This window comes from Perna viridis, chromosome 4 (genome assembly GCF_037379345.1).
Source record: "Perna viridis isolate PV_CMFRI_1.1 ecotype Kerala chromosome 4, ASM3737934v1, whole genome shotgun sequence".
NCBI classification, from domain to species: domain Eukaryota; kingdom Metazoa; phylum Mollusca; class Bivalvia; order Mytilida; family Mytilidae; genus Perna; species Perna viridis.
This window is the reverse complement of record NC_142448.1, coordinates 32,847,585-32,863,813: the sequence shown is the minus strand read 5'-3', so window position 1 is coordinate 32,863,813 and position 16,229 is coordinate 32,847,585. Positions and strand designations below refer to the sequence as shown.

Sequence of the window (16,229 nt, the reverse complement as noted above, 5' to 3'; positions counted from 1 at the left end):
AATTCTGTTTTTTTCCGCATTACGTTTGACGAGATCTCGTCTGGTGTTAAACTGAAATAAGTCGGTCATGACTTGCATTTCAGTGTTTGGTCCTAACAAGACTGTCATCTGCACAGGCCGGAGAAGCTACATTTATTTGTCCGATTTTCGATTCTAGGCTACTGGCTTGTTTTTGTTTGTTTGTTGTGGTTTAACGTCCGAGCAGCAATATTTCAGCTATATTCAGGCGATGAACATGAAATGGATGATAAAATAAACAGGCTACTGGCCGTAATGCCTTTGAGTATCGTGTTGTTTTAAGGCTTGTATAATGGAGTAGATAGTTTTGCTCTTAATCGTGTTCCTTGATTGATAGCTATGTCTTGTTACATTGCCATCCCATTTTACTTTTAATGTCATGTTCGTGTTGGAAAGTAGTCCACATGTCTCCTTCGTGGTACAGCTTATTAAGCAGGATATCATGAATCACTGTATCAAATGCTCTTTCTGCATCTAACTCTATGACCTCCAAATCGCTGCTTGTTTTACGGAATATGCATTGGCTTCTCTCGAAATAGATGCTGTGAATTTACTGGATGATTTCTCTGTAAAAACTATTTGGAGTGGATTTTGAGTTGTTTTATGTTGTTCTTCAAGCCGGCTACATTCACTGGCTACAACGTAGTGCACGGCTTGAACCTTGTTCGATTAATGGTTTGTGTAGATCTGATCATAGGCCGCTTCTGTCTTTAGAAATCCTCATAAGCTAAGTATGATTTATGAGTTTGCATATTTCAATAAAACAATTGTCCTTAAATTGTTGGAGGTTTTCAAAATATTTCAAATTGAAGTATCTTTTTTAAGCATAAAAACCTTGCATTTGATTTCATTATTTAGGATTCTTTGATATTTTAAAATATTTAACACAAACACTATGACAGTTTGACAAGTTTTTGCATTAGTAAAATAATAAAAACAAACACAGGAGAATGTTTTAGCGTCACTAGACCTTGGGTTTCGTGCACGGTTACAGTCTAAGATATTAAACTTTGAAAGTTTTGTAAAAATATCTGGATTATAACTGATTTCGTTGATTATGTTATGTATAAACAGCTCATTCAAACTTAATAGATATAACTTCTTAGCCTATAAAACGTGGATTAATCTATTGACTTTTGCAAATTTTTCATTTCTAACGGACCTTTTTCAACCACATCTCAATATTACTGTATGAGTCGGGACAAATCTTAAATTTAGTCTACATGTACACCATTACTTTGATACATTTCAGACGATAAATCAACCTCTCAATTTTTTTTAAAGAATTTAAAAGCTTATATAAACAAGACTTTCATAGACAGGGTACGATTGATTGATTGTTGGGGTTTAACGCACAAGAAGCAATATTTCAGCTATATGCAGGCGCTGAACATGAAAAGGATAAAATGAACGTGGAATGATGATGATGATGATGATGAAATGAAAAAAGGGGTGGGACACAAGGATAATAGGGTAGGTAAAAAGAATTTGAACCAATACAATTATTTTGCATCCTTATAGGCTATCTTACAGTTCATACTTTGTAAAACTTTACATACTAAAGATAAAATAAATAGGCAGCATAGAGGCTTCCACGTGGTTGAAAATTAAAATAAAATACAAACTTCGATAAATATTGACAGTACAGAAAGAAAACGGGTCACTACTGAGTTGTTTACCATCCCTATTACAGACCAAAACACTATAAGCAATGCTTACGAACTTCATTCTCCATTCCCCCATTTGGTAACCTTTTGACCTTCGAGTAGATTTGGATCAAAATCTAAAAGAAAACGTTCACAAAGGGAATGTGTAATAAAGATTGTGTGAAAGTTTCATTAACATAAAGGAAATGACGTCATTCTTTATCCCCACTCAAAATGGAGGGGGTTAAGAAGTACAATAACAAGAATGGCGTAGTCTACAAATTACAAATTAATTTACGCCTTCCAATGTGAATACTGTAGTAACGTTTAGTGATTTTAGTTTTAACAACCCAATGAAATTTCTATTCACAATACCCCAAAGCTTATACGTACAATCATGGCCATAACTCAGAATTTTGAAGCTATATTTTAAATTTTAAATTGTTTCCAAAATGGATCGCGAGTTTTTGCGACAGGACAGAAATACACAAAACCTTAAAAGAAAATAAAACACGTAATGACAAGTAAGAAGATGGTATAGTTTGTTTGTTTGTTGGGGTTTAACGTCCGAGCAGCAATATTTCAGCTATATTCAGACGATGAACATGAAATTGATGATAAAATGAACATGAAATGATTATGAAATGAAAAAGGGATGGGACACAAGAACAATGGGGTCGACAAATTTTGATTGCCACTGGAAATAGGGAGAGGTGGGTAGGGTCGGGCAATTTAGCCTCCTGTGGCGGAGCCCTATGGTTCCTACTCCGGGAGAATACCACAGTAGGGTTCTTTAACGTGCGAGGAACGTGGCATCTTTCCCAAAACGGTGCACCAGTATGGTTTGCGGTCAGGTTTTCCGTATTATAGCCTGACAACCCCAGCATGTAACACGCCAGGGGTACCCCATTCCACCATCTGGGGCACACATCCCGGTTGCTCTGTGGGCAGAGCGCCCTAGCCCCCGGCTAAGGTTCTGAGCACTATTTAGTCGCCTTTTACGACAAGCTTAGCGCTGCTGCAGGCCTATTCTTTTAACACCCGGACCTGCACGAGGATGGTACAGAACAACCTAAAAAAATTATGATTGATTGATTGTTGGGATTTAACGCCCGAGCAGCAATATTTCTGCTATATTCAGGCGATGAACATGAAGTGGATGATATAATGAACATGAAATGATGATGAAATGAAAAAGGGATGGAACACAAGGACAATGGGGTCGACAAATTTTGATTGCCACTGAAAATAGGGAGAAGTGGGTAGGGTCGGGCAATTTAGCCTTACGTGGCGGAGCCCTATGGTTCCTACTCCGGGAGAATACCACATAAGGGTTCTTTAACGTGCGAGGAACGTGGCATCTTTCCCAACACGGTGCATCACTATGGTTTGTGGTTAGGTTTTCCGTATTATAGCCTGACAGCCCCAGCTTGTAACACGCCAGGGGTACCCTCATTCCACCACCTGGGGCACAACCCAGTTGTTCTGTGGGCAAAGCGTCCTAGCCCCGGCCAGGGGTCTGAGCACTATTTAGTCGCCTTTTACGACAAGCTACCTAAAAAGTTTAGCACAACAATTTCATCTGAAGCTTCATAGCAAACAATTCCCATGAAAAGTTATCGTATTCTTAATTACACCCCCTCCTAAAAATGCAGCCAAACATTGCAGCAAACAAGATATCGAAGCTGAATACCAAATTCTAAATCATTCCCATGACGAGTTATCTAGCTTAAGTAAAGAAAATGTATTACTTATTGTATCAATTAAAATAATTGTAGGACCCCAGAAGGCATATAGAAAATATATAAACCTGCGTTGATGCTAATAGCTGAATATTGTCTAATCTTATTGCGACAAAATGTAGAATCTTAAATAAGTAGGACTCGTGATTTGTGTAAACTTTCAATATATATCATACCCTATTATTCCCAATCAAAACAAAAGCGCGATGTACTCCAAAACTAAAAACGTCTCCCTTTTTTAGTATCAACTAATTGAGGTTTGTAAAATATAACTGTTATCATCATTTTAACAAATACAATTATCCTTTACAGCATAGACAACAAAATAAAAAAAAACAATTGAACCAAAAGATAATATAATATTGTTTACAAGTTTAATGCGTATAGAAGGAAACAACTAAAAACCGTTTCCTCATAGGTCGCTATTTAAACCCAAAGCAATACATTGATACACATAGCCCGCCAATTCAAAAATAGGTGAAAGTCTTTGATTAGTTTGTGTAATCGCTTTTCATTTGTGTAAATATTTAACGGAATTAATATTCATATCACAGTTCAAGTATTTAATGGGGGTAGTATAAACTTGTCACAGCAGATAATCCGTAACTTGTCACTCATCAGACCCGACTAGTTTGGCCGAACATTCCAAAACATAACTCTTGTAACCTCAATGATATCATATAATATAGCCAAGTTTAAATAGTAAAATGTTGCAACTCTTGTGATCAATTTTGTTGACGTTGCACGCTACCAGTGGCTACTCTCAATTTTGATCTGATTTGATTCCTCCCTCTTGTAAACCCTTAGCTGTCTCCATTATAAGTTACTTTGTTAATTCCTGTCTGTGCATTGCTGATCGGAATTACAGACAGGAAAAGGTAATACATAATTATTTATACTAACGGTTTGTTGCAGTGTTCAATACTGGGATACATGTCACTTTAAGCAATGTTATTTGAATCAAAGTTAATTGTTACAATATTTAATTACAAACTATGCTTTACATTGGTTACACCGACTTTTATTTTATGTATAAGGTTGGTACTTTTATCAAATATTTCACACCTTTAGACTCTTAATATAATAACATTTAAGTGGTCTAAATCAGATCAGAAAAGGGTTATGAAAAAATAACGAATTTCTATTATTGAAATAAAGTGTCCTCGTTCAAACAATAACACTATTTGTGGTAGGAATGTTGATTTACTGATGAGCACAGATGAAATTTGATATTAAGCAGTACAACATAATTATATATTATATCAGCAAGGGGTTGTCTGACCTCCTTTTTATTGGAAAATGAGCCATTTTCATGTGTAAAATTAACAAAAATGGTAAATTATTATTATAATGTCCTAGCACCCCCTTTTTCTGAGGAAACCCGCCTTGCATCCCCTCCTTTTCAAAGTGTCTGGATCCGTCCCAGGGTAGTCACTATATATTACGGTATGGCTGATCAAAATGGGGTTTCACTTCAATCCGTCTTGACCTACAGTTATGATTACAATAGGAAATATAAAGCAGACTTTTTAAGAAAATCTTTAAATTTACAATGAAATTGATTTTTGTTTATTTTGATAATTCACGTTCATATAAATAAACTGATTTTTACTATCTGTATTTTCAGTCCAGTCGACGATTACAAAACAATGTTCTTGTAGTTTCTTTGTTTCCGTTTTTGGTATAACTTTCTTCATTTCGGTCTATTTTATAAGAAATGAAGAATACATTAATGTACGCCCGGCGCGCCCGTCTGTCCGGTCACACATTACACCTTTATTTATCCTAGTCAAGATTGGGGACTTATCTGATTGAAAAGCAGTATTAAACTATGCGATACATTTTTACTTTTAAAACAAAAAGAGTTTTATTAAAGTAAAGGATACAGTTTTATTTAAAACAACATGAAAGAGAGATTTATTAAGGTTAATTATGATTATAAAAGTTTTTTTTATCCTAGTTGTTTTATTGTCTCAAATTAAAAACTGTTATGCAATTACGTACATTTACGTATATTATTTTTGTTCATGAAAATAATATTAGAAGCAATAAATTACTTAACTATACCAAAGATTTTCTGTGATATACTCTTATAATTTATAATACCCTTAGTACACGTTTCATTCATTTTCTCTAAAAATCTATTGCTAACTTATTTACAAGGTAAATAGCCAATGAAAATTAATAATCTATAACGATTTGGTTAAATCTTGCCTTTCACGTAAACCTTGAAAAACAGCTCGAGTTAAGTAAAAAAGACCAAATTAAGGTCAATGTTGTTTATTTTTAATTCAGAATTGTACATAGATTTCATGATTCTGTGTAAAAAAGCAATATTCTTCAATAAATATTTTGTAATTAATCATATGAAATGAAACCCTATTATCGGTAGAGTACCATTATATTTGATCGCGTTTAACAGTATTTAGGAACCTTATACTTTTTTTCTTTGACAATTACTGTGTAAACAGCGGGTAGAAAAATAATCCTATCAGTATATAGAAATTTACACCTTCTTCAAACAGATTAAGCTGGGAAACACTCTTAAATATGTTTAAGTGAGACCATCTTTATGGTAAAACCCAGGATGAGCATATTTAGGGAATTAAACAGTAATATGACACTAGAGAACCATCACATCGCCATTTATTTAATTTTGTCAATGATTTCTACAAACAAAGCGATATTTGATTAGAACCAATTATCTTTTTGGTCTCATAATTTTGTTTGTTTTCGACGTATTTTTGTCAAATTTAGTACGTGTATGTTCTTCACCTCACACGCTGCCGTTCAAAGCCCTATTAACGAGGTGAGTAAATTAAATACTATCCATTTAAATCAAAAAGTCGTGACTAAATTAAAATCAAAACTTCACTTGAACTGGCAACTCTTCTCATACTGCAACACCCTTGGGGAGATTGCTTTAGGCAAGAAATTGTAAGTTAAGTTTAAAAGTTTAGTCAATTTTTATTTCGAAAGTTATTTATAATTTAAAATATTTTAAACATTTTAAGTCAATTTGTAATGGTCATTTGAGTTAACATGACCATGTATGTATATATCTTTATTGTAAATGAAATGTATGGTTTATGCTAAAGTGCAACTGCATACCGGTATGTGAATATGCATGCATCTATTGATTGATTAATAATTGATATTACGAATAATGTTGTTGGTTCGATTGAACATAACAATTTTCACCGTTTACACTGTGATTTAGCACAAAATTTATTGGATATGTTTGACAGGTAAATAAAACACATTTTCCCTGCGGAAATGTATACCTTCGAAAATTTTAATCTGAAAAAAAAGAAAAAAAAAGAAATCAATTAGCAGCGGCAAAGCGGCCACACGTTTTAGTAATTTTCAAAAGTTAAAATATTGTTTCTTGTTTGAGGAAGTAAAACCTTATGAATGTTCCTTACTCTACATTTAACTGATTCTACATTTTAGGATATTTTTTTCACTAACATTTGATGTTTGTCAACTTTTTTACCTACATCGTTATCAAACAATTATATCGTCTTTGGTCTTGTGTGTTAGCCAACACCTAGCCTTTGATTTAAGGGTATGAGTTATTTGTAAAGATTTATTTGTTTAGATGCTCAAACGACGTTTTAGCAAGTTCATTTTATATTGAATTTCATCTCTCTGCACGGTTTAAGTTTGCAAAAAAGTTTGTGGATCAATCGTCATATCAAAACATACCTCATCTTCATTGTAACTTTGTGTACACGATATTACTTTTTATATTGTAAGAAAACATGTATTCCATGGTATGCTTGGAATACTAAGACACGGACCATTTTTATTATGAATGGGGGTGGGGGGTTTTGAGTTTGAAGTCGGATAAGATATTTTTCGCGTAAGAGCAAAATTTTTATTTATATTTCAGCAGCAACCAAAATCAATATTTTGATTTGAAAATCTGCCTTGTTAAGTTATGAGGAAATGCGGAATCATTATTTTTATTTCTTTAAATGTATAAGTAAAACAAAATCCCTAAATTTGGAACATTTATTATTATTTGACTACTCAGCCCCTACACCTGCTTATAAAATGGTCGGTAGCTAATTTACTTTTTCTTGATTCTTCTATAACACACAATTATGACTGAACTAAAAACTTTCAACTACAGTGTTCCTCATCTGCTTATTAAAGATCCAATTACAAATCAAAATTCGTCGGCCCTATTTTCCTTGTGCCCGTCCAAATTTAATGGTGCTTGGGTGTAAAATTCCGATCAATAAATCAGTCAGTCGTATTTGAAAAATTCCAATTATGCCGCTTTGGTGGAAGGGATGGACGGACACTAACAGTAGTCCGGTAGTCCTGTGCCAGCCTTATTTTGGAGAGGACTACCTGAAAAATGTTTATGGTAGTCCTGTGGGCTATATAAAGTTTGCCTTATTTTTCATAAGATCTAAGACCAGAACCGACATTACCAACTGCAGCCTACCTGTTTTGCCTCTAAAGTAGTCCTGTTGACCACCAAACGAATGAAGTTAGTGTCAAACGATGGGTACTGTTTTGCCGATATTAATTATGACACACGGAACAAGATTTCCCCCTGATCTGACATAAATGTGTCATTCTGCAAAACCTTCGTCGGAAGACATAAGTGAAATAACCATATTTGACGATGAAATTTTCATTTGTTCTTTATTTCGTAGAAATACAGTTTACAATTTAAATTTTTATTAACAATAAACAATAACAAATCATCAACATTATTACATGTATATATGTAAACTTTGTACTAAATATATCAATTGATAGACATGTAAAACTCAAAATTCATAACTTAAAAGACAGTTTTAAAAATAAGTATTTTACAATTTTATTAGGTTATATCGAAATGCAGCGATTTGGTGACTTGTCACAACATGCCTCTACCCTAATCAGAATGCAACACGGACAGTTACCAGCCCCAACGTTTTTTACGGGCCCTTTACAGGCATTCCCTCCGCAATACCCCCATTCGTTCCCATCAATGTCGATTGCCGAGCGACTGGCAGGTAAGAATTTTACATTTACTTCATGGTTATAAAATATTTGTGTTCCATGTATTATTGTTTGACTAAAGTAAACTCTGAAAGACAGAAAAAAATACGCAGTAACTTACAATTGTTCTTTTTTATTATTTCTGTTATTTCAAGTTTTCAATGATATATCTTTGCTGAACAGATACTCTAGGTCGAGAGGTTCTACACGCATGAATTTAAAATTAAGGAAACAACAGATACATACAGCTTTTATCTCATTCCTACGCCCGAACTTAAATACTATATCGTTATCGAACATATACATTGTATCAGTTATGGGTCTTTGTGTAATCTACTAGCAAGCCCTTCATTATCAATGTTGGTATGAGACCATGTAAAAAATCATGTTTTGAGGCCCCAAGGACAACCCACTGTTCCTTTAAAATTAAAGAGACAACTCATAGTGTACTCTTTCTTCTGCCTCATTACCTAGACCTAATGAAACATAGGGAACTTTATGACAAACGTGATGTTTTTTTACTTCCCAATTGTAAACTTTCCCTTATTCGGTGGTAATATACCGACATCTCCTGCCTATAGGGTATACATATTTCATAAACCTGTTACTGTCAAGCCTGTGATCTGTGCACGGACTGTGGATACTGTCAATCAAACTTCTTAGTCAGGGACACGTTCAGCCCTTGTTAATATCATCCAAGTTTTACGGTCGTCATGTAAGTGCATTGAATTTACACAGAGATACATTTCATTTCCTTTAAAACGGTTTCAATATCTATGATCTATTGTTGTGTTATATAAAGTTAAAGATCAAATGTTCTGAAATTTATACATACATGTAAATAAAGGAGCTTGCCCCCAATATCAAATAAGCAGCTCCACTAGCATATATCCTATAAAAGGGGGTGCCTCGCTTCAACTCAATTTTATTCAAATAAAATCAAATATATCACTCTTTACTTTACTCTCAGCAATCATGAAGCAGCTGTGACAAATTTTTTGCCTGCTTATATGGAAAAAAGTGTGGGAAAACTATCCTAACACTTTTCCATGGCGCATTTCAACTAAATTTGGCCTTTCAATATCTTACAAAGGCAAACTTTAAAAACACATTTCTGGAGGTTATGAGGTGTAAATACATGTACTTCGTTGATGCAATAAGATCTCTGTTTTTTTTCTTCATGTGCCACAACTCACATGTAGTCCCATTTCGCCTCATTCTTAGACGGAGAAGTACGTAATTGCGATATCTCTAGGAACACATTTTTCCCGCGCTTTCTGTTGTCTGTATAGCGATGTCAAAGTCGCAGCAGTTAAACGTTCGGTCCAAGCGATTGTAGAAATCTGGAGTTTGAATGTTCAAATCATTGTGTTGATTCAGTAAGAAGTATTTGATGGTGATACATGTGTTTATTCCTTAGATTCATCATTAGTCAAGTGATTGCTGAGCAGTAAATAGTGATATATTCGATTTTATTTGAAAAAAAATAATTGAGTTGAAACGAAGCACCCCATAATCTTCAATCATCCTTTTTGTTGTTATATAATAGTGGGTCCGCATATTTGATAGTTGGAACAAGCCGCTGTGCTTCATGAAAACTTTCAAATGCTAAGGCATACACTAGAAAGTCAACAAAGGTTTTTGTTGTATGACAACTCCTTATTAGCGTGAAACAAATTAACTATTTTCATCTTCAGCTATTAACCCAAATTTCATAGTGAATATGAAATAAAATAGTGAAGCATAAGCTTATACATGTACAATGTATGTTAAAAACCAATGAGAATAAAATAATATGATTGTATTGCAGCTGACCTGCTGTTTGAAGCTCGTTTTGGTCATCACCGGAAACAAAGACGAAGTAGAACGGCATTCACGAATCATCAGTTGGCAACATTAGAAAAAACATTCACTAAAACACATTACCCGGATGTTGTTATGAGAGAGAGGCTTGCAATGATGACAAACTTACCGGAGGCAAGAATTCAAGTGAGTTGGAATACACAATTAAGACTTTATATTCTCACACATTAATATATGTATGTTACGGGCATGTACGATACTTTTATGTTATACTATAATTACTGTACACACGTAATTGAAGTACAATAAAAGGAGTACTTTTCATTTAGATTTTGTATCTTACGATGGCGATTTTTGACACTTTATGGTTAAACTAAACTATTCATTGTAGCAGGTAATAAAAATATAAGTATATAACTTTTTAATCAAATAACAGTAGTTTTATTAAAATTTAATCTTTTTTTTCGAATTAAGATACTTTGTTCACCTTTGTTCAGACTCTGTAAAGAGTTAATGTAATCACTCTTCTTAAACAAAATTACCAATGTACGTTAATCTATCGTAATTGAAGTTGGATACTGAATTGTGAAGTTTTAAAGTGTATATAATCCAGTAAGTTTTCTTCGCTGTTCTACATATTTCGCCGATAATTTTCTATAACCTTGCAATATGAATTACAATATATCACTTTATTTCACCATCAACACACAGCCCTTTGTGCTATTTCATCGACTTTACTTTCTGTTCTTTTTACCATTACCATAAAAAAAGAAGAACTTTTGGAGGGAGGGTAACAAAAATGCGGTTTACATAATCCATCGTTTTTATCCTTTGTTCTGACTGCAGTAACGGGTTTCTGATGAGAAATATACTATTGTTGTTTCAGGTATGGTTTAAAAACCGAAGAGCTAAATACAGAAAGAAACAAAAAGGCCGACCAATCGAATATACCGACGGCAACGACAAGGAAAAATCTTGTTCTGATGAACAAATTATAGAAGTTGTAGACGAAACTGAAGACCATGATTCTACAGAAAAGGAATTAGATCGAAATATAAGAAAAACAACAGGTTAGTCTTCTTGTAAGATTTTATTATACTTTATTTTGATTGTTTTAGTTGTCTCAGTAATAATTACGTAATGAAAAAATACGTTTAGAAATACAGAGCGTTTGCAAATAAATAATTTACTAGAGTTCCGTATATTTCTCAGTATACAAGGTCGTCCCAAGAGACTGACATAGAAAAAAAATGCTTTGAAACTATAAGCATTTTCTTGTTTCAATCGTAGTTAAAGTTGAGTAAAAATCCATTCAACGATTTCTGAGGATATACACTACAAAGTTCTTGGAAGGACCTAATCTGTGGGTGTGGTATGTAAATCATTATTTGAAGTTTCACTTTTAATCGCGTTAATTATAGTTTTTTTTTCGCACCCTATTTTGCAAAAAAATAGTCAACCGCTTATAAAAGTTATTAATTATAATTTATTATTGTTTTTTTGTGCTTAGACGATTCAGGAGCTACATGTACTGGTGAAGATGACCGTAGTATAAAATCTGAAACATTACAAACCACTTTTGATATAGAAAGCGAAGCACCAACAAATGCAGGTATTTGAGAAAACTGAACTTTAACCATCCACTAAAATCGACAAAATCAAGAACGATAACTCTTGCAAAGTGCTAATTTCATGTACAATCTATACAAATTTTATCTTAAAAGCGTAACCCCAAATGTGACCTATATGGGTATCTTAATGAACAAGAAATAAAACTGAACTCGGTGGGTTTTTGACATGCATGAGTCACTTGTCTGATATTTAAAATGACTGCTAATTAAAACAAAGAGGAAAATTATCACTACATATCCTCATTTGCATGGTGTTATGATGATTTAAATGTAATAGTAATAGCGTAGTAACGTGCAGTTTTCAAGATCTATTTTTTTTTCAAGAAACATGGGAACATGTAATCAAACTTTTTTTGTTGAAAAATTGAAACGGAGAAAACAAACACACGATAAACAATTATTGCTAAATTAGTTTAAAGCATATATTTTTTGCAAAAAAGATTGTAGGAGTAATAATGACTAGATATTAATTTATTATGACTGATTGATTATTGGGGTTTAACGCCCGAGCAGCAATATTTCAGCTATATTTAGACGATGAACATGAAATGATAATGATGAAATAAAAAGGGATGGGACACAAGGATAATAGGGTCGACAAATTTTGATTGCCACTAGAAAAATGGAGGGATGGGTAGGGTCGGGTAATTTAGCCTCCTGTGGCGCAGCGCAAAGGTTCTTACTCCTATCGAATACCACAGCAAGGTTCTTTAACGTGTGAAGAACATGGCATCTTTCCCAACACGGTGCACCACTATGGTTTGCGGTCAGGTTTTCCGTATTATATCCGAACGACCCCAGCATGTAACACGCCAGGAGTACCCCATTCCACCACCTCGGGCACACAACCCAGTTGCTCTACGACAAGCTTAGCGCTGCTGCGGGCATATTCTTTTGACACCCGGTCCCGCACGGGCATGAGAATTTAACTGTGATGATTTTATATATGTTCATATTTGCGTCCGTTTTATGTAGGCTGTTTTGATAAATGACTTTTTTATTTTCCTGTTTATATTATTGTATGCACAATACTAATGTTATTGAAATTTAACGAAAACCCTCAATTCTAATTTCAGATAGTTCGTCGGAAGAAACCTGTCAGCTTCAGTTACCACCATTTTCTGTATTTAATTGGAACAATCATCTGATTGCAAATTCATTATATCAGAAGCAGCTAGAACTTCAAAGATCAGTAGCGTGTACAACATCCTTCCCACTTCCTTCAATGATCACACCACATTACCCATATGTTGGGCCTCACATTCCGTCGTCATCTTACACACAGACTGAGGCACTCAGACATTTTCATAATAATACAACTCATAGAGAAGCAGAATTTAGACTCTAAAACTTGCGGCCCTTAAAACACTGAAATATTTCACAAATAGAACAAGGTCCTACAAGCAAACTCGTACTTGCACACAATTTTAAATAAAGTGTGTTGCAAGCACATTTGTTTTATTTTTTATCAATTTGGCAACCGTTGAAATACACACTGCTGTGTATGCCTTATATTTACATGCGCACAAAGTGTTTTTGATATTGATGAAAATGCAATGTTTCATTTCATTGTACAGATGGTTTGCTATATATGCGGCAGGCTATTTTTACCAGCAGTTAATATGGATGATCGTATAAAAAATATCATTCAACGCTTCCTTAACAATCCATGGTTGTTTTCTTACATGTATCACCCTTTACCTTCCTTGCATGTCTGGTCTTTTCTTGCATACTTAAAAAATTTTTTAAGTAAAGAACGTAACTAGAAACAAGTTTATGGGCGGTTCATAATGATGTATAAAAAAACTGTAAATGTGCATGTAAATAGAAAAAGCGAAGTCTTAATCACTAATGTTTACTAATGTTCATGCACTTGTTCAGTTGTCAGGTGGATTCGTAAACTGTAGAAGAGTTTGCTGTAAAGATTTTTTTTTATATTGACAGTCGTGGTTTTTAAATTGCACTAACTTGCATTATGGACAGTACTAAATCCATCCGATAAGTATTAAATTAAAATACCAAATGATAACATGCCAATAACCGTTAATTTTCCACTGGGTTTTATTTGTATTGCACAATTTACGTAACAATTTTAGCCTCTTGAAAGCAAATTTAATTTCAGCATTGTCAGCCATTATCTAAAAATCCCTGATTACTAAGGACTTAGTATGGTTCAAGACATATGAGTGTCTCTGTTAAGAAAACATGTGTCGTTTTGAAACATTTGAAATGCAAACAAGTCAAAAGATTAAAATATATTAAACACTTGTTTAATACTTGGACTGCAAGTTAAATGCAATTGTTTGCAATTTGCAAATCAAGTATGACTGTTCGTGCACATCAAAATTATCGTTATATATTCAATACCAGTTAAAAGTTTAAATTGCCAAGCCGAAGTATTATCATTTAAAGTTTGAACCTATGATTATAAAGCTTAGTGGAACCGATTAAATACATGACGAAGCAAAGTTCAATAAAGTATTTTATAAAAGAACAAAATTACATTCTGTAATTTAAATGATGACTTTTTGTACCCGCGCTTAGACTTCTTACCTATTAGGCTTCTGGAACAGTGTTATATTGCTACATGATCGAACCTAGAAGTTTTATGGTCGTCGTCATGAAATCGTGGATCGTAACGGTGTATCCATCTGCACCAGGAGAACCGATTTGTTCAACGTGTCATAATTTTAACTTCCCTCTTTCGTTTTCCCGGACTCGACTTTTTATGAGCACATCGGCGGGTGTTTCTTGAAAAGCTAAGGACGCTTACCGTACCGGTGCACCTGGTCCATGCTCCCAGTTTTTAGTGGAGTCCGAGTTGTTCATTTACTTTTGTTGCTTTGTACGTATTGGTTTTGGTTATTTCATGTTCTTGGTTGCGTTTGTCTGTTTTCCATGTCTGGTCTTTGTCCCTGGATTACATTCTTTCGAATTCAGCTAGAATATTGGTTCCCTTGATTACTCGTTAGTTAACTATACCACATGCAAGACATTTGAATTCAACAAAGAATAAAAAAATAATTTCAGTCACGACTATTAACTGTAAACTGACATAATAAAGAAGAAACCGGTTGCTCTGCTTCGTACAATTTAAAAATGTTACAGATATTTGGGAAAAAGGGAACATTTAGTAATGAAATGGCCTTGATAATAACATAAAATAATCAATGAGAAAATTTGAAAGGCTTTCAAAAAAGTGTGCGTTTCATATAACCTCTGATTAAAATAACTAGAACGTGCATTTTGATTTACGTCATTATTTTATCAACTATGCTAATGAGATGTCACTTTAAATACTAGATCTTCCAAAGAAGAAATATTTTAATTTGCATAAAACTAGCATGCATTTTGTATCTTCGAATTCTCATTAAAAGGTGATTGAAATATAGTTTTTTTTATCATTTTCAATACCATGACAAAATTCTGAAATGTTTCGTTCTGTGCTAAGACTTTCAAACTCTCGGTAAGCATAGAGAAATATAACGTCACAGTGCTGTATTCCTGGCGATCAAAAAAGCTTCACAGCTTAGTGTTTGAGTATCAAAATCCTTGAAATGAAAATGTTCCAGTATGATTTTTGGTTATTTTTTTTTTTAATAAATGCGTTTTAAATTTAAAGGTCCGTTAAATAAGTAAATTAATGTAAAACAATGGAAAATAAAAATGTCTTCAAATCACACACACACGGACATATTCAACAACATATTATCGCATTCTTGTTCCATACATGTATTCTCCGTTCATTTAGATAAAGGTCTGGTTTTATAAGGAAACTATCATGCGTAAATATGATATTAATCCCTAGGACGTAGAGAAGCGTTAAAAGTAAGTTACAAAGAACAATAAATGGTTCAGACAAAAACGGCATACACAAATTCTCTGGGCAATGATAGTAATCATGAGATGAGACTGAATTTGTTTGTTTGTTTGTTGGGGTTCAACGCCCGAACAGCAATATTTCAGCTATATTCAGGCGATGAACATGAAATGGATCATAAAATGAACATGAAATGATGAAATGAAAAATGGAATGAGACACAAGGATAATGGGGTCGAAAAATTTTGATTGCCACTGGAAATAGGGGGAGGTGGGTAGGGCCGGGCAATTTAGCCTCCTGTGGCACACAACCCAGTTGCTCTGTGGGCAGAGCGCCCTAGCCCCTGGATAGGGTTCTGAGCCCTATTTAGTCGCCTTTTACGACAAGCTTAGCGCTGCTGCAGGCCTATTCTTTTGACACCGGACCTGCACGGGGCGATGAGATTTAGAGGGACTAGGAAGTCGAAGACGACGAACTTCACGACAAGATACCTAAACCACCGTTTCCAAAAGAAGACCCGCCTCGCCGAACCTTTGAATAAGAAGCGGCACCAAACACATGCCA

The 16,229-nt window shown here is 34.1% G+C and overlaps 1 protein-coding gene across 3 annotated transcripts; it reads left to right on the top strand.

The window, feature by feature from the left end:
• Positions 1 to 4,254: 4,254 nt before the first annotated feature.
• On the top strand, positions 4,255 to 15,178 carry LOC148619801 (diencephalon/mesencephalon homeobox protein 1-like). Of its 3 annotated transcripts, XM_088576956.1 has the most exons (7): positions 4,264 to 4,284; positions 7,828 to 7,910; positions 8,254 to 8,424; positions 10,221 to 10,399; positions 11,100 to 11,283; positions 11,724 to 11,825; positions 12,921 to 15,178. In XM_088576956.1, exons 3-7 carry the CDS (start codon positions 8,265 to 8,267, stop codon positions 13,190 to 13,192), a joined length of 897 nt encoding a protein of 298 aa, XP_088433082.1. In that variant the 5' UTR covers positions 4,264 to 4,284; positions 7,828 to 7,910; positions 8,254 to 8,264; the 3' UTR covers positions 13,193 to 15,178. The 3 variants fall into 3 exon arrangements, with proteins under 3 accessions (XP_088433084.1, XP_088433082.1, XP_088433083.1); XM_088576958.1 differs by lacking the exon at positions 7,828 to 7,910 and having other exon boundaries at positions 4,255 to 4,284; XM_088576957.1 differs by lacking the exons at positions 4,264 to 4,284; positions 7,828 to 7,910 and adding an exon at positions 6,259 to 6,343.
• The last annotated feature ends 1,051 nt before the right edge of the window (positions 15,179 to 16,229 follow it).